Source organism: Chiloscyllium plagiosum, chromosome 7 (assembly GCF_004010195.1).
Source record: "Chiloscyllium plagiosum isolate BGI_BamShark_2017 chromosome 7, ASM401019v2, whole genome shotgun sequence".
Taxonomy (NCBI): Eukaryota; Metazoa; Chordata; class Chondrichthyes; order Orectolobiformes; family Hemiscylliidae; genus Chiloscyllium; species Chiloscyllium plagiosum.
This window is the reverse complement of record NC_057716.1, coordinates 70,163,395-70,185,993: the sequence shown is the minus strand read 5'-3', so window position 1 is coordinate 70,185,993 and position 22,599 is coordinate 70,163,395. Positions and strand designations below refer to the sequence as shown.

The window sequence follows — 22,599 nt, the reverse complement described above, 5'->3', positions numbered from 1 at the left end:
ACTTTTCTGAGAGCCAGTCAGATTTTACAAATGGAGTTGTTTAATTACAAAGTAGTTTTCTTTTAAAATGGCCTTGCTTCTGTTAGATTCAATTCATCACCATGAGGATAGTTGAAAAGCAAGTAAAATCTAATGTTTGTTATCAATGTAGAACTTTAAAAAAACAAGCAGTTGTAAAATGCAAGAGAACATCCAAGTGTCTGTAAATTTGAACAACCAAGAATGAAAATTATGATAATCACCACTGCAACAAACTTGTAGTGCTTGTGTTTTTCACATTTTGAATAGCATGATATGATTATGAAATTTTGATTGTGAAACCTCTTATTTCTGCCTTTTTAGGAGATAGGAGGTGCAAGCCCTCCACAAAGAAACTGGAAAGGAATTGCGATTGCACTGCTCGTGATCCTTGCTGTGTGCTCTCTCATCACCATCTCGGTCATCCTCTTAACTCCAGGTAAACAACATTTCCACTTATAATATCAGACCAGATAAAGGTAGTCAATGGATAATTTACCTCTTTCAATCCCACAAATAATGAGGGAACCTTTAAGAGAGGGAAAAAAGAAAGGAATGTTTATGGATGCAGTACTCGTCTTCGACATCATTAGTACTAGAAAGGGGTTACACTTACAAAAGTACTTGATATGTAATATGATGTATGTCTAATGAAGAGCTGAACTGACCCAGAAAGTCACTTTTCTAATGTTTTGATATGTACATAGTATGTAACAGCACCTATCCTTATAATGTTTTCACAGTTGCCCTTCTGGGGAATCCCTGCTTTGATGCTCTTACAGACTGTATTTGTTGCAGTCCACTAAGGCTACACCATTAGTTCTGCCATATCACTCATTTCATTTCACTACATTTTCACAATTTCTCCAACAAACCATGCATTGTTTTTCAACATCACATACAAATAAGTCTCACCAGATTTAGTATGTGGTTGATCATGTTGGTTAAACACAGATGAAGTGCTGGAGGGCTGGAGAGTTGCTAATGTTGTCCTGCTGTACAAAAAGGGCAGGAGGGATATTCCTGGTAACTACAGACCAGTGAGTCTGATGTCAATATTGGGAAAGTTGCTGGAGAAGGTACTGAGGGATAGGATCAATTTATATTTGGAAGAGAATGGGTTTATCAGTGATAGGGAACATGGTTTTGTGCAGGGGAGATCATGCCATTCCAACTTACTAGATTTCTTTGAGGAAGCCACCCAGTTGATAGATGAAGGAAGGGCTGTAGATATCATACACATGGATTTTAGTAAGGCATTTGATAAGATTCCCCATGGTAAATTAATGGAGAAAGTGAAGTCACATGGTGTGCAAGGTGTTCTAGCTAGGTGGATAAAGACCTGGTTGAGTAACAGGAGGCAGCGAGCAGTAGTTGAAGGAAGTTTCTTGAAATTGATAAATGGTGTTCCACAGGGATTAGTGCTGGGGCAATGTTGTTTGTGATATACATAAATGATCTGGAAGAGGGCATTGGTGGTCTGATCAGTAAGTGAACAGATGACACAAAGGTTGGAGGAGTAGCAGAAAGTATAGGGACTGTCAAAGAATACAGGAGAATATAGATAGACTGGAGAGTTGGGCAGAGAAGTGGCAGATGGAGTCCAATCTGGGCAAATGTGAGGTGATGCATTTTGGAAGGTATAATTCCAGAGTGAACTATACTGTAATTGGAAGAGCCTTGGGAAACGTTGATGAGCAGAGAGGTCTGGGAGTTCAGGCCCATTGTACCCTGAAGGTGGCTGCACAAGTGGGTAGAGTGATCAAGAAGGCATATGGTAATCCTGCCTTCATCAGATGGGATATTGAGTATAAGAGCTGGCAGGTCATGTTAAAATTATACAAAACTGGTTCAGCTGCATTTAAAATACTGTATACAGTTCTGGTCACCACATTACCAAAATGATGTGGATGCTTTGGAAAGCTTGCATAGAAGATTTACGAGGATGTTGCCTGGTATGGAAGGTGCTAGATATGAAGAGAGGTTGAGTAGGTGAGGATTGTTTTCATTAGAGAAAAGGAGATTATTGGGGGACCTAATTGAGGTTGACAAAATCATGAAGGGTGTAGACAGGATGGATAGAGATAAGCTTTTTCCCAGGATGAGGGATTCAGTAATGAGAGGTCACACATTCAAGGTGAGAGGAAAAAAGTTTAGGGGGACACATGCGGAAAGTACTTTACACAGAGGGTGGTAGGTGTCTGGAGCATGTTTCCAGAGAGTTAGTAGAGGCAGGCACGGTAGGTTCATTTCAGGTGTGTCTGGACAGATGCATGAGTAGGTGGGGAGCAAAGGGATACAGATCCTTAGGAATTAGGCGATAGGTTTAGACAGTGATTTGGATCAGCACAGGCTTGGAGGGCCAAAGGGTCTGTTCCTGGCCTGTAAATTTCTTTGTTCTTTGTTCTATCTGGTGGTAGCGCAGTCATAATAGCTTCACCAGAACAATTACAAATTATGTGATGTGTTTGTATTTGGCTTTTAACAGTCCCAGAAATGAAAAGTAACTTGCGAACAAATGGAATATGTTCCACCAGATTTGTGTGTACCTGATCAATCAACAGTCCTAACAACTGAAAGAAAATTTGAAGTAATCCTCAATAGAAAGCTTCATTAAAACTAAATTGTTTTTAAAAGGCTAATTTTGGTTGGCACCTGCTCAACCCAATTGAACAGAGCTTTCTTTGGCCAAGCATAGCTGCACCCTGATTCAAGCTCATCTTTGTCAAGTATTGTGTTATTTGCAGATGTCCTCACTTAAAAGTTAAAACCTATTAATAACAGCTAAGACTATCTATTTCAATATTGAGGCTTGGGCTGATATGCAGCAAGTAACATTTGCACCACACAAATGCCAGGCTTTGACCATCACTAATAACTGACAATCTAACCACTGCCCCTTGACATTCAATGGTGTTACCTGGGGGTAATCATTGATCAGAAACTCATTTGGACTCACCATGTAAATGCAGTGGCTACAAGAGCAGATCTGAGGCTAGGAATACTGCGGCAAGTAACATACATCCTGACTCCCAAAGCCTGTCCACCATCGACAAGGAATGAATCAGGAGTGTGATGGAATACTCCCCACTTGGATGAATGAGTGCAGTCCCAGCAACACTCAAGAAGATTGACACCATCCAGGACAAAGCAGCCTGCTTGATTGGCACTACATCCACAAGCATCCACTCCCTCCAATTGTCAGTAGCAGCAGTGTGTACTGTCTGCAAGATGCACTGCAGAAATTCCCCAAAGATGCTCAGACAGCACCTTCCAAATGCACAACCACTTCCCCTAAAATGTCAAGAGCAGCAGATAGATGGGAATACCACCAATTTCAAATTCCCCTCTTAGCCACTCACCATCCTGACTTGGAAATAGATCAGCATTCTTTCACTGTCGCTGGGTCAAAATCCTGGAGTTCCTTCCCTAATGGCATATTGGGTGGATTGCCGTGGTTTCAGGAGGCAGCTCACCACCACTTTCTTAAGGACAATTAGGAATGCGCAACATATGCTGGTCAGCCAGCAACACCCACTTCCCGCAAATGAATGAAAAGAATTGTTGCTGTATTCCTATTAAGTGCAGATGTCACTCAACCTTGGACTTTAAATAATTACATAAATAATCAGGTCTTTCGCCCAGAGTAATCAGGGAGATAGGACTAAAATGAAGTTACTGGCAAAAACTATTGTTGCATTGCTGTGGGCAGGTCAGACCTGTGGATGCACTGATTATCACAGACCTATGTTCAAATCACATATCAACTGCAGGGGAACTTATAGTCCATTAATTACATTTAAAAACTGAATTGGTGATGATACTATGGGTTTAAGACATGTATTTTGACCTGGCTATTTTTGATGTGAGGTTTTAAGATAGAAGAGGAAAGCTGTCTAAACGTGTGAGGTGTTGGTGCTTTTTTAAAATAGGAACAGTAAAAGCAGCCTAAATGGGTGGGGTAAAGCTCCTGCAAAGCCAGGATTTTTATATGTAGTTTTTCAGTAGCAGCTGCTGGGATATTGAAGCTGGATATAGAAGTTGTTTTTCCTCTCCATTACAGCTAAAAGCTCGGGTTCTCTTCCTAATACTGGAATTATATGTGAGAATGTATTTATGGGATGTTACTTTATTAGGCAGTTACTGCTTAGTGGTTAATTTATTATTCTTTTAAGTTGTCCATTAGAGTTAAGTTAGTCCACTTACTTGGCTTTTTGCTGTATTTTGACTATAGTCATAGAGTCATAGAGATATACAGCATGGAAACAGACCATTCGGTCCAACTTGTCCATGCCAACCAGATATTATAACCTCATCTAGTTCCATTTGCCAGCAGCCAGCCCATATGCCCCTAAACTCTTCCTTTTCATATACCCATGCAGATGCCTTTTAAATGCTACAATCGTACCAGTATCCATCGCTTCCTCTGGCAGCTCATTCCATACATGCATCACCGCCAGTGTGAAACATTTGCCCCTTAGGTCCCTTTTAAATTTTTCCCCTTTCACCCTAAACCTTTGTCCTCTTCCCCCATCTCAGGGAAAATATCTTGTCTATTTATCCTATCACACCCCTCATGATTTTATAAACCTCTATAAGGTCACCCCTCAGCCTCCGACGCTCCAGGTAAAACAGCCCTAGCCTATTCAATCTCTACGTATAGCTCAAATCCTCCAGCCCTGGCAACATCCTTGTAAATCTTTTCTGAACGCCTTCAACTTTCACAACATCCTTCAGATATGAAGGAGACCAGAATTGTATGCAGTATTCCAAAAGTGGCCTAATCAATGTCCTGTACAGCCGCAACATGACCTCCCAACTCTTAAACCCAATACTCTGACAAATAAAGACAAGCATACCAAATGCCTTCTTCACTATCCTATCTATCTGTGATTGTACTTTCAAGGAGCTATGAACCTACACTCCAAGGTCTCTTTGTTCAGCAACATACTCCAGGACCTTCCCATTGAGTATATAGTGTATGAATAATGTGTGTTTTGCTTCAAGACTGGTGGTTTGACCAGTTGAATTGCATCCAAAACATAAGGTCTGGCACTTGCCTTTCAAATAAGAAAATGTTTGGGTCTGGGCTATCCTCTTAATTAAAGAACTGGCTCAAAGGTAGAAGACAGAGGGTGGTGATGGAGGGTTGTTTTTCAGACTGGAGACCTGTGACCAGTGGAGTGCCACAAGGATCAGTGCTGGGTCCACTACTTTTTGTCATTTACATAAATGATTTAGATGTCAGCATAAGAGGTACAGTTAGTGAGTTTGCAGATGACACCAAAATTGGAGGTGTCGTGGACAGCGAAGAGGGTTACCTCAGATTACAACAGGATCTTGACCAGATGGGCCAATGGGCTGAGAAGTGGCAGATGGAGTTTGGAATTTAGACTGAGAAGGGAAAGATATAAAAGAGACCTACAGGGCAATGTTTTCATGCAGAGGGTGATACGTGTATGGAATGAGCTGCCAGAGGAAGTGGTGGAGGATGGTACAATTGCAACATTTAAGAGGCATTTGGATGAGTACATGATCAGGAAGGGTTTGGAGGGATATGGGCTGGGTGCTGGCAGGTGGGACTAGATTGGGGTTGGGATATCTGGTCGGCATGGATGGGTTGGACCAAAGGGTCTGTTTCCATGTTGTACACCTCTATGACTCTATGACTCTATTTCAGGTGGTTTAGTCTGGTCCATAACAAATTGAAAAAGTAGTATCATCATAGTGATCATGAAACTACAGTATTGTTTTTGGAACACATCTGGTTTACTTAAACCTTTAGAAATCTTCTGACTTTACTCAATCTAGATTACATATCACTCCAAACACATAGCAATGTAGTTGACTCATAACTGCCCTCTGAAAAGATTTCTTGGTTAAATTTAACTGCTACAAAAAAAGTTACCGATAAAAATGAATGGACCATCTTTATGGCATCAATGAAGAAATACCCAGTAACATCAACTCTTCAAAATTCTCCTCACTAACATCTGGGGACTTGTGACAATTGGAGACATGTTTCACGATCAAGCTAAGCAATATCCTGATGTAGATATACTCATAAAATCATACTTTTCAGTCAACATCCCAACATCCCCTCTAAGACCATCCCTGGTATTTCCTCTTTCACTGACAAGACAGACACACCAAAGAAAACATTGTATTCTACATTCAGGAAAGAAATGATGCCAGACTTCCCAATAAATTTCATGATCACTCAGAGTTAAGTCAAAAAGAAGAACACAGGAGCAGGAGTAGGCCATTCCATCTTTTGAGCCTGTTCCACTTTCAATGAGATCATGTCTGATCTGTGACCCCACTCCATAAACCTGTCTTTGACCCACGTTCCTCAATATATTTTGCTTCACAAAAGAAAACTACCTTTGATTTAAAACTAACAACTGACCTTTCATCAACTACTGTTTAGAGTCATAGAGTCATAGAGATGTACAGTACAGAACTAGACCCTTCGATCTAACTCATCCATGCCAACCAGACATCCTAACCTAATCAAGTCCCAGCATTTTGCCCATTTTCATCTAAACCCTTACTAATCATATATCCACCAGATGCCTTTCAAATGCTGTAATCGGACCAGACTCCTCCACTTCCTCTGGCAGCTCATTCCGTACATGCATCACTGTCTGTGTGAAAAACTTTCCCCTTAGGTCCCTTTTAAATTTTTCCCCTTTCACCCTAAGCATATGCACACTTCCCTCATCCCATGGAAAAGACTTTGTCTATTTACCCTATCCATGCCCCTCATGATTTTATAAATCTTTTTCTATCAGGTCACCTCTCGGCCTCTGACACTCCAGGGAAAACAGCCCCAGCTATTCAGCCTCTCCCTATAGCTCAAAACCTCTAACCCTGGCAACATCCTTGTAAATATTTTCTGAAAGCCCTTTCAAGTTTCACAACATCCTTCTGATAGAAGGGAGACCAGAATTGCACACATTATTCCAAAAGTGGCCTAATCAATATCCTGTACAACTGCAACATGACCTCCCAACTCTATAATCAATGCTCTGAACAATAAAGTAAGCATACTAAATGGCTTTTTCTCTATCCTATCCACCTGTGACCTAACTTTCAAAGAAACTAACTCTAAGGTTTCTTTGTTCAGCAACACTCCTCAGGACCTTACCATTAAGTGTATAAGTCCTGCTCGGATTTTCCTTTCCAAAATGCAGCACCTTATCTGCAAAAAAGAATTCAAACTCCTCTCATCCTGGATGGGGAAACCTCCTGTTGATTATGTCATAGAATCCCTGCAGTGTGGTAGCAGGCCTTTCAGCCCAACACCGACCCTATGAACAGTAACCCACCCAGACCCATTCCTCTACATTTACCCATAACTAATGTACCTAACCTGCGTATCCCTAAACACTGGGCAATTTAGCATGGCCAATTCATCTTTGGAATGTGGAAAGAAGCTGGAGCCCTTGGAGGAAACCCATATAGGCACGGGAAGAATGTGCAAACTCCACATAGTCACCCAAGGCTGGAATCAAACCTGTGTCCCTGGTGCTGTGAGGCAGCAGTGCTAACTACTGAGCCTCCGTGCCACCCAATCTCCCTCAATCTCCTTTCCTCAGCTACTTTGCTAGTATTCCATCCTGTTGAACAACACTTAGAAGAAGCAGATATCATATTTAGCAAGGATGCAGAATGAGGGATGTTAATATTGATCCCTTTAGTTGGATTGCTACTGGTCAAGTTGGCTAAGTCTTCAAGGACATATCTGCCAGGCTGACCCTGCAGTAAGTCATGAGAGGAAAATCATGAATGAAAGACCTGGTTACCTTCAGTACAGCTACAACACTGGAGTTAACTCCACAGAGTGGAAAATTTCACAGGTATGTCCTGTCCATGAAAACATAGGAACATAAGAAATAGGAACAGGACAAGGCCAAAAAGACTCTTCTGTCTGTTCCATCAGTCAATAAATTTATGGCTAATCTTGATTTGGAGATGCTGGTGTTGGACTGGGGTGTACAAAGTTAAAAATCACAAACCACCAGGTTATAGTCCAACAGGTTTAATGTTCAGCGTTATGTCAAGAAGGCAGAAAATTTGTACTAGGAAAATTAATCTATCAGAGACCCAGCACTGATATAATTGGCTGAATGGTCTCCTTCCTGTAATTATTCTGCAATTCTGAGACAGTACAGTCTTGATCCAGATCTGGACAGAAATACTGAATTCCAAAAGTGAAGTGAGAGTCATTGGTTGCATCTGGCATCAATGAGTCCATAAATCTGAGGGTTCAGGTGTGAGGGAGATCACATTTAATTAGCCGAGTTATGCATAGCCCAAAAGGAGATAATTGTGCGTGTTGAAACATAATCATCTAAGCTCAGGGCATTGCTGCAGAAGTTCCTTGGGATAGTATCTCAGCCCGGTTGTATCAGGTATTTGTAACTGGTATCATAAGTTTAGAAATGTGGAGTTTTGCTGATTACACAACACTGAGACACATTCAGAACTTTGAAGATACTAAACATGTACTGCCTGTATGTAGCATGACCTAAGTAAGATTCATATGTGGGCTGATAATTAGGACTTATTTTTAGTAAATTATGCACCATGCAAATAATATTTAATGACTTCCTCCAGTAGGAGAGGGCCTAGTAATTTCCTTAATATTCATTGACACTGCTCTTGCCACATTGCAAGGTCCTTTTTGAAAAGTTACTTACCTGGGTCAACAACATAAATGTTTTGGCTGCAAGAGCAGGTCAGAGGTTGGGTATTCAATGATGAGTGGTTTATTTCCAAATTATCTAAAGCATGTCCACATTATTATAAAGCACAAGATAGTAATGTGATTGAATGCTGTCCATTTGCTTGGATGCATGTAGCTGCACCAATAGTCAAGAAACTCATTCACTTCCTGTACCAGTGTGACACAATACACATGAAGCATTTGAGCAATTTGCAAGGCTTTTTCAACAACATCACCCAAATTTATGATTTCTGCCAGGAAGGATAAGGGTAATTGTTCATCAAAGTAACACCACCAAGAAGTTCCCTTCTATCTAATGTGCCATCCCGACTTGAAAATATTTTGCAGTTGCAGTTCCTTCATTGTAGTTAGCTACTGGAGCTCCCTGCTGGAGAGCACAGTAGGATATCTTCACCAAATGAACTGTGATGGATCAAGAAGCCAGCTTGATTTCATCATCTTATTATCATTTGGGCATGGCCCATAAATGTGGGCTATGCAAATGATGCTCAAATTCAACATATAAGTAAGGAATAATTCCAGCTTGTTTTGATTATTATTACATGAAGTAAAATTCCACTGAATTTTAATTAATCATCATGGATATTGCTCAGCAGTAATGTTTGGGTTTTGCACAGCTACTTAGCTCCTGATGCCATTACAGTCTTGGTTAAGACATGGACAAAAAAGCTGATTTCCGGAGGTGAGCTGACAGAAACAGCCCTTGACATAAAGGCTGAATTTGACTGAGCATGGCATCAAGGAGCCCTTGGAAAACTAGAATCAATGGGTATCAAGCGGAAGATGGTAGAATTTGAATTCAATAAAATAATGCCTGGAATTAAAGAGAGTAATGGTGACCATGAATCCATTGTCGATTGTCAGAAAAACCCATCTGGTTAACTAATGTCCTTTAGGGGAGGAAACTGTCATTCTTACCTGGTCTGGTTTACTTGTGACTCCATGCCCACAGCCATTTGATTGACTCTTTGCTACCCTCTAGACAATTACGGAAGAGCATAAATTCTGGCCTAGCCAGTGACACTCACTCATATCCTATATATGAATAAAAACACTCTGATTAGAGACATACCTCACATGTAGGAAGATGATTGTGGGTGTTGGAGGTCATCATTTGCATAGCCCACATTTATGTGCCATACTCAAATGATAATAAGATGATGACATCTCAGCTCTAGGATATCTCTGCAGGAGTTTCTAAGGGTGGTATCTTAGGCCCACCTATCTTCAGCTGCTTCATCAGTGACCATTCCTCCATCATAAGTTCAGAAGAAGGGATATTCGCCATTGATTGCACAATGTTCACACCATTCACAATTCCTCAGATACTAAAGCAGTTCATGTTCAAATGCAGCAAGATCTAGATAATATCAAGGTGGGATATGTGGCTTGGCTAATAAGTGGCAAGTAACATTTGTACCACACAAATGCCAGACAATGACCTTCTCCAATAAAAAAGAAATCCAACCACAAACCCTTGACATGCAATGGTGTTATCATCATTGTATCCCTTACTATTAACCATCCTGGGGACTACTCCATTGATCAGAAACTCAACTGGGCATGCCACATAAACACAATGGCTACCAAAGCAGGTCAGAGGTTGGGTTAGTGTGGCGACTAACTCACCACCTGACTCTCCAGAGCGTGTACAAAATCTACAATACACAAGTTAGGAGTACAATAGAATGTTCCCCACTTGCCTGGATGGGTGCAGCTCCAACAACACTCGAGAAGATGGAATGGCTCACTTGATTGGCACTACATCTACAAGCATCCACCCTCTCTTCCACAGATGCTCAGTAACAGCAATGTGTACTATCTACAAGATGCATTGCAGAAATTCAGCAAAACTCCTGAGAGAGTATCTTCCAAAAACATAATCATTTCCATCTAGATGGAAAAGGGCAGCAGATAGATAGGAACACCAACAATTTCAAGATCCATTCCAAGCAATTTATCTTACTTGGACATTTATATCACTGTTTCTTCGCTGCCGTTGGGCTTAAACCCTGGAATTCCCTCCCTCGGCATCATGGGTCAACTTACAGCACATGGACTACAGTGGTTCAAGGAAGCAGCCTATCACCATCTTCCCAAGGGCAACTAGGGGCACACAATAAATGCTGCCCAGTCAGTGATGCTCACATCCAAGGTGTGAATAAAAAACATTAAAAATAGTTAACAAAGTATAAACTAGAATATTGTTTCAGAAGATAATCTGGTATAACGTGTAGTTTTTTTTTAAGCTGTATTTATTTTTGTTATCCGTGTTAATATACAAGTTAATGATTAGGCCTATATATATTTAGCTGCATTTTCTATAATTAAGACAATTTTATGCAGTGGTGGTTAGAGGCTAACAATGTTCAATAAATTTTCAGTGCAATATTTAAATATATTGCTGGCATGCTTTCAGGACACCATCATGATTTGGCTGAAACCCTGAAGAAGTAAATCCAATGAGATTTTCCTTGTAGATTACTCACTATCTAGTCTCAAACACTGCTTTCTGCAACACAGGACATTAACCCACACACCACTAAACCAGTTTTACAATTATGCTACTGCTACTTCAAACACCACAGTTTTGTTTCATTACACTCACTTGCCACAGTGATGTAAAAGTCATTTGGAATTGTCAACAGGGGAGTAAAATACAATCTTGGTTCAGAATGTCTAGCTAATGCTATTAAAAAGTGTCATGACATAAACAAGAGGTGATTTTATATGTAGCATAATTTATTGTACTGAGTACTATGTTCTACTATGCTGTCAAACGGTCCCATTGTTACTATGACTTTTCACGAGTGAATTTGTATCCATGTGTGATAATAACATATTAATAGCACATTAGAAAAAATCTAATCACCAAAATAATTATTTGATCTTCTAATATAGACAGTAGACTTGTATGAGGGTCAGTTAACCAAGTTGGTTGGCTGATTTGCTCTACAAAGTGATGCTAATAGTGTGGGTTCAATTCCCACGTGGCTGAGACTACCATAAAGATCCCACTTTCTCAGTCTCACGCCTAACCTGAGACATGATGACCCTTAGGTTAAGCCATCACAAGTCATCTCTCAATGGGACTACAGCATCTATTTTTCTTTTACTTTTAGTCCTGTACAAATTTATTATAATGATAATTGTGCAACTTTGAGTTGCATTTGACTGGTCTAAGATTTGTATAAAATTTTACAATTATTAAATCAATAAAGAGGCATGTGGAAAGCCCCAAATCAGTTGAGAACTGGAACATGTTTCCATTATTAAGTGTACCTTCCACTGCTAAGCCACCAGGAATAATGGCTCAAAACACCAAGATTGTCATCTACCATAAAGGTCTTCAAACTTTTAATCCAGTAGGTGAAGAGTGATCCAGATTCCTGATGATGTCATGGAATGCTCACTTGTTCTGTACTTGTCCCACCAAAAGAAATAGTTTCTTTTTCTAGTCTATCCACTCATTCAATTATCTTAAAATCCTCAAATAAATGACTTTTTAAACAGCTGCATTTAAAGATGACAAGCTCTGTGCAACTTATCATCACAATTTAAACCTTTACAACCTGTTATTGTTGTTTTGTCTCACAAACTAATATGTAGTACACCTTTAATAGACATGCTTATCATAATGTATTAGTATCATAATAAAATGGTATCATCATAATATAATAGAATGTGATCCAAAGACATAGTCTGTGAATCCATTTTTACTGGGTCCATTTTAAGCATGATACACTGAAGAAAGTGTGCTTCTGTTTGTAACTGAATAGCTAGTATTAGCCAGGATACTGAAGTGCCTGCCAAAATACACTGAGAGCTGTAATAAATGTCAGTACGGTGTTAACAATGTCTAGCTCTGATGGATTCCGACGGGAGCTAAGTATTGCCTCATCAAGTATAAATACCCTGCCGGAGGCAAAAGCTCAAATCACAGTGGCAGATCAGAAGCTGCATTGTATTTCATTCAGGCCAATATATCTGTCCACTGGGACAAAATATAACACCACAAAAATATCATCTAAAAGTCGACATGTTTCCAAAATAACAGAAGCAAATCCAGTTCTATAAGCCTATTCTAATAAAACAGGTATTTTGTTAGAAATTATTTCTGTTACCCCTTCTGTATTTCATGTGACTTCATATAATCTCCATCAAATCAAGCATTCATGTTTTGAATGTATTAGCATTAGTTTTTCAATTTGTACAGTTTTGTTCATATGATTCTCAAAATATTGCACTTCATGTAGGACAATGTCCAAATGTAACCAAGTGATACCTCTTAAAAATAATGTCATAAATAGCTCACAAGCCCAAAGGTACACATTACTTCCAATTTAAACACAAAAACAGAGAAGAATCTGACTTTCATTGAGTCTGATTTCTCACAAACCTGAATTTTTAAATTGCTGAAAAAAATTGGTTTGTTGCCATTTTTACGTGGAAAATGATGGAAAGATGAATTTCAGATAATTTGAATGAATTAAATTCAAATTGTGGGTGGCACGGTGGCACAGTGGTTCGCACTGCTGCCTCACAGTGCCAGAGACCCGGGTTCAATTCCCGCCTCAGGCGACTGACTGTGTGGAGTTTGCACGTTCTCCCCGTGTCTGCGTGGGTTTCCTCCGGGTGCTCCGGTTTCCTCCCACAGTCCAAAGATGTGCAGGGTCAGGTGAATTGGCCATGCTAAATTGCCCGTAGTGTTAGGTAGGGGGTAAATGTAGGGGTATGGGTGGGTTTCGCTTCGGCGGGTCGGTGTGGACTTGTTGGGCCGAAGGGCCTGTTTCCACACTGTAATCTAATCTAATCTAATCTAATTCCACATAAGTATCATTGCACTAGGTATGAAAATCAAATTCTAAAGAGTTATTTAATTGCAAAACTGAGTTTATATCATAAATCTGTGCAAATATGATCTTATCCAATATAATTACACATATGACTGGTTGAGAAAATGTTATACATCAGCGAATCAGATATAGATAAAATAATAACTCTTTAATTACTTACTTTGTGTCTTGTAAGTGGTCCATCAAATAGTGTGCTTCTATTAACAATGAATAGTTATTCAGAATCAGATAGACTGTAGGCTGATGAGATTAACTGCAAACTGCAAAAAAAATCCTCAGATGTGTTGTATGTTCATCTTTAGGAAATATTGAAGAATCAGAGAATGGTTTCTGGGAAAAGAGGAAAAAGCTAACAGTTAAATTTGGCTGGTGAGATTCTTATTGACTGGTTAGAGAACTCGATGGTGCTTTTTTTTGGACGAGGACCAACACTTTTTTAATTCCAATCAGACACTTAACCTGAGCATAGCTGGGCCTCCCATCTGATTAAGACCTAAGGAGAGCAGAATCCTTTACCTTGAGAGATGCTGGCCGATCAGATAACAGTATCTGTCTTGTACCAATAGAGCCCCAGAAACAGTGGCGACAAGCAGTACTACAATGGAGCCTCCCATGAGGCCTGCTGATGGATTCCCAGAAAGATGAGAGCATATAGTAATGAGGGACACAAGGTATCAGTTCAGGACCCTCCCTTCTTGATACTGGATATCTTGATTGGTACAGAGTGAACAAGGTCAATAAGTATGGTACAGGAAAAGCACAGCTGGTCAGGCAGCATCTGATGACCAGGAGAGTTGACGTTTCAAGCATAAGCTCCTCATCAGGAATGTGGGGGAAGCCCAAGGGTTCTGAGAAATAAATGAATGGGGGGTGGGGCTGGGAGGAAAGGTAGCTGAGAATGCGATAGGTAGATGGAGATGGGGGGGTGATGATAATAGGTCAGTGCAGAGGGTGGAGCTGATTGGAATATTGCGTGCAATTCTGGTCTCCTTCCTATCGGAAGGATGTTGTGAAACTTGAAAGGGTTCTGAAAAGATTTACAAGGATGTTGCCAGGGTTGGAGGATTTGAGCTATAGGGAGAGCCTGAATATGCTGGGGCCGACTTACCTGGAGCTTAGAAGGCTGAGAGGTGACCTCATACAGGTTTATAAAATCATGAAGAGCATGAATAGGGTGAATAGACAAAATCTTTTCCAGGCTGGGGGAGTTCAGAACTAGAGGGCATAAGTTTAGGGTGAGTGAGGAAAGATATAAAAGGGATGTAAGGGGCAACTTTTTCATGCAGAGTGTGGTGTGTGTGGGGAATGAGCTGCCAGAGGAAATGGTGGAGGCTGGTACAATTGCAACATTTAAAAGGCATCTGGATGGGTATATGAATAGGAAGGCAAAAGTGAGGACTGCAGATGCTGGAGATCAGAGTCTAAATTAGAGTGGTGCTGGAAAAGAACAGCAGGTCAGGTAGCATCCAAGGAGCAAGAAAATCAACATTCCTGATGAAGGGCTTGTGCCTGAAACGTTGATTTTCCTGTTCCTCGGATGCTGCCTGACCTGTGCTTTTCTAGCACCACTCTAATCTATATATGAATAGGAAGGGTTGAGAGGAATAATGGCCAAGTGCTGGCAAATGGGAATAGATTAGGTTGGAATATCTGGTCAGCATGGACGAGTTGGACCGAAGGTTCAGTTTCTGTGCTGTACATCTCTATGACTCTAAGATGGACAGGTAGGACAGTTCAAGACGGTGTTGCCGTGTTGGAGGGATAAGGTGAGGGGAGGGGAGATGAGGAAACTGGTGAAATCAACATTGATCCCTTACTTTGGAGGTTTCCAAGGCAGAAGATGAGGTGTTCTTCCTCCAGGCATCTGGTGGCTAGAATCTGGCGGTTGAGGCAGCCCAGGAGGAGGCGTTGAAGTGTTCGGCCACAGGACAGTGGGGTTGTTTAATGCATGTGTCCCAGAGATGTTCTCTGAAATGTTCCGCAAGTTGGACTCCTATCTCTCCAATGCATAGGAGGCCTCATTGGGAGCAACGGACACAGTAGATGACCTGTGTAGAGGTGCAGGAAAATCTCTGCTGGCTGTGAGTTCTTGGGTGGAGGTGGGGGAGTAGGGGGTGCTTGTGGGCATAGGTTGTACACTTCCTCTGGTGGCAAGGGGAGTGCTGGGAGTGGAGGGTGGGTTTGCTGGGGGCATGGACCTAACAAGGGAGTTGCAGAGGAACTGGTCTCTCTGGAATGCAGATAGGGGTGGGGAGGGAAATATATTTCTGGTGCCAAAAGAGAAAATGTTGTAAAATCTCAGCAGGTCTGGCAGCATCTGTAAGGAGAGAAGAGAGCTGACGTTTTGAGTCTAACTGACCCTTTGTCAAAGCTTAGACTCGAAATGTCAGCTCTTTTCTCTCCTTACAGATGCTGCGAGACCTGCTGAGATTTTCCAACATTTTCTCTTTTGGTTTCAGATTCCAGTATCCAGCATCTGCTTTTAATATATTTCTGGTGGTAGGGTCTGTTTGTAGGTGGCGGAAATGGCAGAGGATGATGTGTTGTTACTGAAGGTTGGTGGGGTGGAAGGAGAGGACCGGGACGGGTCTGTCATTGTTGTGGTTGGAGGGGTGGGGTTCAAGGATGGAGGTGCAGGAAATGGAGGAGATGTGCTAGTAGACATCCTTGACCACATGGGAGGGAAAATTGTGGTCCTTGAAGAAGGAGGCCATCTGGGATGTACTATGGTGGACTTGGGAGCAGATGTGGCAGAGGTGGAGGAATTGGGAGTAAAGTTTAATGTTTTTACAAGAGGTAGGGTGGGAGGAACTGTAGTCCAGATAGCTACAGGAGTCAGTGCGTTTGAAGTAGATGTCCGTGTTGAGTTGGTCACCGGAAATGGAGATAGAGAGATCCAGGAAGGGGTGGGTGGGGTGGGGGTGGAGGGGCTGTCCATGATGGTTCAGATGAACTTGAGGTCAGGGTGGAAGGTGTTTGTAAAGTTGATGAACTGTTAAACCTCCTTTTGGGAGCACGAGGTGGTGCTGGTCATTGATATAGTGGATGAAAAGGTGGGGAATAGTGCCGGTTTAGCTGCAGAAGATGGACTATTCCACGTACCCAACGAAGAGGCAGGCATAGCTAGGGTCTATGCGGGTGCCCATGGCTACCCTTTGGTCTAGAGGAAGTGAGAAGATTTGAAGGAGGGTGAGGACCAATTCAGCCAATCAAATGAGCACGTCGGTGGAAGGGTACTGGTTGAGTTGTGGGTGAGGAAGAAATGGAGGGCTTGGAGGCCTTCGCCACTGCGGATGAATGTGAATAGGGACCAGATGCCCATGGTGAAGATGAGGCATTGGGGGCTGGGGAACCAAAATTCATGGAGGAGGTGGAGGGCATGGGTGGTGTCTCGAATGTATGTGGGGTGACAGGAAGGTGTCAAATTATGCGGACCTACAAAAATGTCTTGAGACTGCCCAAGCATTGTGCAGTTTGAAGAAAATGCTACAGGTGAATGAGAGTGATTTTTTTTGTTCATTGATCGAATGTGGGTGACACTGACTGGGTCAGTGATTAGTGCATATCCTTGTTTGCCTTTGAGAGGCTGGTATCAAGCTGCCATCTTGAACTGCTGCCATCTTGAACATTTGGTGTGGTAGATCCACAATACATTTCGGGAGGGAGTTTCAGTATTTTGACACAGAGACACAGAAAAGACAGTGATATATTTCTGAGTTAGAATGATGAATGGCTTTCAGGGAAATTGTTAGTGGTGGTGTTCCCATATATCAACTGCTCTTGTCTAGATAGTAGTGGGCATGATTTTTGTGAGGTACTGAATAAGAATTTTGGTTAATTTCTGCAGTGCCTCTTGTAGCTGGTACACATTGTTGTTGCTGTGTATTGGTGATGGACAGTATGAATATTTGAGTATGGTGCTAATCAAGTGGGCTGCTTTGCAGTGGATCAAGATTCTTAAGCATTGTTGGAACTGCACTCAGCCATGCAATTGAGGAATATTCTATCAGCCTCCTGACAGAAGTTGCCAATTATTGTTACGTGTGAGCTGCTTCCTGCTCTGCCTTAATTTGAATGTGAGATGGAGGATGTCAGGAATGGTGCAGGTGATTGATGTAAGGTCAGGCTGACACATTATTCTGTGCAGACCTGGAAAGGAATGAATGGACTCCTCCATCAATAGTTGCTTTCCTATTTTTTTCTCCTCTCATTGCACCCAGATTTGCCAGCCCAAATGCCTCCTTAGGCCCTGGTCTTTCCGCACAAGATCCATCCAGAAATAATGAATTTCCATTAGGATGCAAGTGATGTAGTTTGGCATGAATTCATGGCTGGATTCATAGAAGTAAAATAAATAATGACACTGGTGAAGACATAGCATTATAAAATTATCAAATTAAAATTTGAAAATTACATGAATATGAATGTTAAAATGATTGTTGATGAACCTCCATACAGGTCCTATTAATAAGAAACAAAAACTTACAAGCTGACCTATTTCAATTGATGTGTCCTCATTTAATGAATACCCCAGAGAAACAGAATCATCCCAATTCACAGAATAACTGTCCTGTCTAAATTTAAGTTATGAGATCAAAGTTGTACACATCCCGTTGTTTGGATGATAACCAAGCTGAAGTGTCCACACAGTGCTCAGACTTGGCTTTCAATTGTTTTTATTTTTAACCAGTAGTAAACTGGTTTCTCTTGCTCAGGCATTCTAGTTTTAACTCAACCACAAAAAACTGGCAGTTGTCTTCTAGCTCTCTAACTCAAGCTGGAGAATAAATGGTTATATGTTTCCTATATGATATCCACAATACCCTACATGGTCACTTCTGGTCTCTAAACACACTTGGAGCACTGATCAGATATTCAGGGCAACAATGCCACTTCTGATCTGTTAGCCAATATCTGACCATACAGTGAGGAACAAAGAAAGGTAGAAGACCATAAGAAAAAAAGAATAGAAGTAGGCTGTTTAACCCCTGCAGCCTGCTATACCATTCAATAGGCTTGTGGCTGATCTGATACTCCTCATCTCCACTTTCCTGCCCTTTCCCCATAATTATTCTTCAACTGACCAAGAATCTATCTATCTCAGCCTTAAATGTACACAAGGACTCTATCCCCATAGCTCTCTGTGACAAGAAGTTCCAAAGACTCTTAACTTTCTGAGAGAAGAAATTCTTCCTCATCTCAGACTTAAATTAAACCCTCTTCATTCTTTTGTCCTATATTGCCCCTATAGGTGTCATGATGATAACTTGTGTGTTAGACACCATATTGTAAGGTACAGTAAGTTACATTCTGTGCTTCCTAAGGAATTACCTGACCTGGAGGTGCAAGGTCAAGTCTGACAAGTCAGAGAAGAAGCATCCCCAAAAATTCTGATATATGTTTGTCAAGGTTGAGTAGTGATTTTGAGTGCTGCTCATTCAGGGATGTGACATTGGTGATCAGGGACTTAATGACCTCCCCCACAGAAGTCCAGCACTCCATTTTATTGACAAAGTTGAGGATTTCAAGAGCAGCTGTATAAAATTACCTAACAATTCTACCTTTACAAAACTATGCTTCTAACACTGTTGGTTATAACTTGCCAACATTTAATATCAATATTAGCTTACTGTAAATGTATTTTGAAAGTTCTTACAAGAACAGCAAACAATATGTAGTTAAGGCTGGAACGTTAGATGACTGTTAGCAATATTAGAAATAAAGAATTCTGTTGTAATCATTAAAAGTAAGAGTTAGCTCAATAACTCTAACATGTCATTGCCACTGCAATATTATTAAAGTAAAGATCTCAAAACTGTGACATTTATCGCAAAAGTTGACATTTACGTCACATTGTAATCCTTTGGATTCCCAGAGGAGTTACTTCAAGAGAATAACTACACCAACTCCTGTATTTAGTACACTGACAGAACATGATATGGAACAAAGCTAAACTGAAACCTGAAAGAAACTATCAATCCCCATGCTCTGACATTTGGAAGTCATCAATGTCTGTGCTGCCCTAGACCATAAAACTAATCCACTCTACTCTATCAACTTCTGACCATATCCAATATGATGTTGCTGTATTTCCAGACAACATTCTAGGTATGAACATTAATTTAGCACAGCATGACATTTCTTTTTTGAGGTTTGACATTTGACATTTCTATATCATTTGGTATCTCTTGACACTAATTACAATTAAATAAAACTCCTGGCGCAATAAAATGCTAGCACCTGAGTAGATCTTCGTGATATGTCACCTCAAGAAAAACACATTACTCAGCCTAATTCTAGGCATCAGCCTAAGAAGTGATTGGAATGATAGCATGTTTTTGTTTGGATACATTTCCATTTTGCTGTTAATCAGGACAGTTTCCTCATTGCTAATTGGCTGATAAATAGAGGAAATACATGGATTTAAAAGTATCAACACAATCATTCTTAAATATGTTGGAGGAAGGTAGTTTCCTACATGGCCATCTGTGTGTTATAATCTAAAATGAAGCAACTGCATGAAAATTCACTCTTGGATAGTCTATGTAGGATCATTTGTATCATTCATTCATGTGAGTTTAGGATTATGCCAATTTTCGTTGTCGCAATTTGTTCCCTCATTTTTGAAATTGCAATTAAAAGTGTTTTTTCCAGTTGTTTTATTGCTGCGGGAAGCTTCCATGATGAAAAAAAAAACTGTTGTAAAGTCATAGAGATGGACAGCACGGAAACAGACCCTTCGGTCCAAATCTTCCATGCCAATCAGATATCCTAACCTAATCTAGTCTGATTTGCCGGCACTTGGTCCATATCGCTCTAAAGCCTTCCCATTCATATACCCATCTAGATACCTTTTAAATGTTGCAATTGTACCAGCCTCCACCAATTCCTCTGGCAGCTCATTCCACACATGCACCACACTATGTGTGCATAATTTGCCCCTTAGGTTCCTTTTATATCTTTCCCTCTCACTGTAAACCTATGTCCTCTAGTTCTGGACCCCAGGGAAAAGACTTTGTCTATTCACCCTATCCATGCCTGTCATAATTTTATAAATGTCTACAAGGTCACCCATTAGCCTCCGATGCTCCAGTCTATTCAGCCTCTTCCTACAGCTCAAATCCTCCAGCCGCAACATGACCTCCCAACTCCTATTCTCAGTGCTATGACCAATAAAGGAAAGAATACCAAATGCCTTCTTCACTACCCTGTCTAGCTGCAACTTCACTTTCAAGGAAATATGAACCTGCACTACAAGGTCTCTTTGTCCAGCAACACTCCCTTGGACCTTACAATTAAGTGTGTAAGTCCTGCTAAGATTTGCTTTTCCAAAATGCAGCACCTCGCATTTATCTAAATTAAAATTTATCTGCCACTCCTCAAACTATTGCCTATCTGATTAGGTTCCTGTTGTACTCTGAGGTAACCTTCTTCACTGTCCACTACACCTCCAATTTTGGTGTCATCTGTAAACCTACTAACTATACCTTTCGTGTTCACATCCAATTCATTTATATCAATGACGAAAAGTTGTGGACCCAGCATCAGTCCTATGGCACACGACTAGGCACAGGTCTCCAGTCTGAAAAGCAACCCTCCACCACCACCCTCTGTCTTCTATCTTCAAGCCAGTTCTGTATCCAAATGGCTAGTTCTCCCAATATTCCATGAGATCCAACCTTGCTAACCAGTCTCCCATGGGGAACCTTGTTGAACACCTTACTGAAGTCCAAAGAAATCACGTCCACCACTCTGCCCTCATCAATCCTCTTTATTACTTCTTCAGAAAACTCAATCAAGTTTATGAGGCATGATTTCCCACACACAAATCCATGCTGACTATTCGGTCCTTGCCTTTCCAAATGCATGTACATCCTGTCCCTCCAACAAATTGCCCACCACTGACGTCAGGCTCACTGGCATATAGTTCCCTTGCCACCTTTCTTAAATAGTGGCACCATGTTAGCCAACCTCCAGTCTTCTGGCACCTCACCTGTGACTCTCGATGATGCAAGTATCTCAGAAAGAAGCCGAACAATCGCTTCCCACAGAGTTCTAGGGCATATCTGATCAGGTCCTGGGGATTAACCCATTTTTATGTGTTTCAAGACATACAGCAAACCTCCCCCCTCCCTCCCCGCCATAATATGGACATTTTTCAACATATCACCATCTGTTTTCCCACATTCTATTACTTCCATGTCCTCCTCCACTGTAAACACTGATGCAAAATACTCGTTCACTATCTCCCCCATTACCTGTGGCTCCACACATGGGCTGCCTTGCAGATCTTTGAGATGCCCTATTCTCTCCCTAGTTACCCTTTTGTCCTTAACATATAAAAACCCTTTGGATTCTGCTTAACTCATGTGTGGAATGAGCTGCCAGAGGAATTGGTGGAGGCTGGTACAATTGCAACATTTAAAAGGTATCTAGATGGGTATATGAATGGGAAGGCTTTAGAGCGATATGGACCAAGCGTCGGCAAATCAGACTAGATTAGGTTAGGATATCTGATTGGCATGGAAGAGTTGGACCGAAGGGTCTGTTTCCGTGCTGTCCATCTCTATGACTTTACAACAGTTTTTTTTTCATCATGGAAGCTTCCCGCAGCAATAAAACAACTGGAAAAAACACTTTTAATTGCAATTTCAAAAATGAGGGAACAAATTGCAACAACGAAAATTGGCATAATCCTTAACTCACATGAATGAATGATACAAATGATCCTACATAGACTATCCAAGAGTGAATTTTCATGCAGTTGCTTCATTTTAGATTATAACACACAGATGGCCATGTAGGAAACTATTTTCCTCCAACATATTTAAGAATGATTGTGTTGATACTTTTAAAGCTATATCATGTCCCCTTTTAGCCCTCCTGATTTCCCTCTGAAGTAATACTGCTATTGCCTTTAACTCTTCTAAGGATTCTCTCAATCTCTCCTGTCTATACTTGTCTGAAAATGTG

At 41.0% G+C, this 22,599-nt stretch overlaps 1 protein-coding gene across 1 annotated transcript in view; it reads left to right on the top strand.

Annotated features, from left to right (window-relative positions):
- LOC122551933 (inactive dipeptidyl peptidase 10-like) overlaps window positions 1–22,599 on the top strand; it is a 1,705,342-nt gene that overhangs the window by 962,208 nt on the left and 720,535 nt on the right. The window contains exon 2 of the mRNA XM_043694504.1: window positions 343–457. Within this exon, the coding sequence (XP_043550439.1) occupies window positions 343–457 (115 nt within the window). The remainder of the gene's footprint in view (window positions 1–342; window positions 458–22,599) is intronic.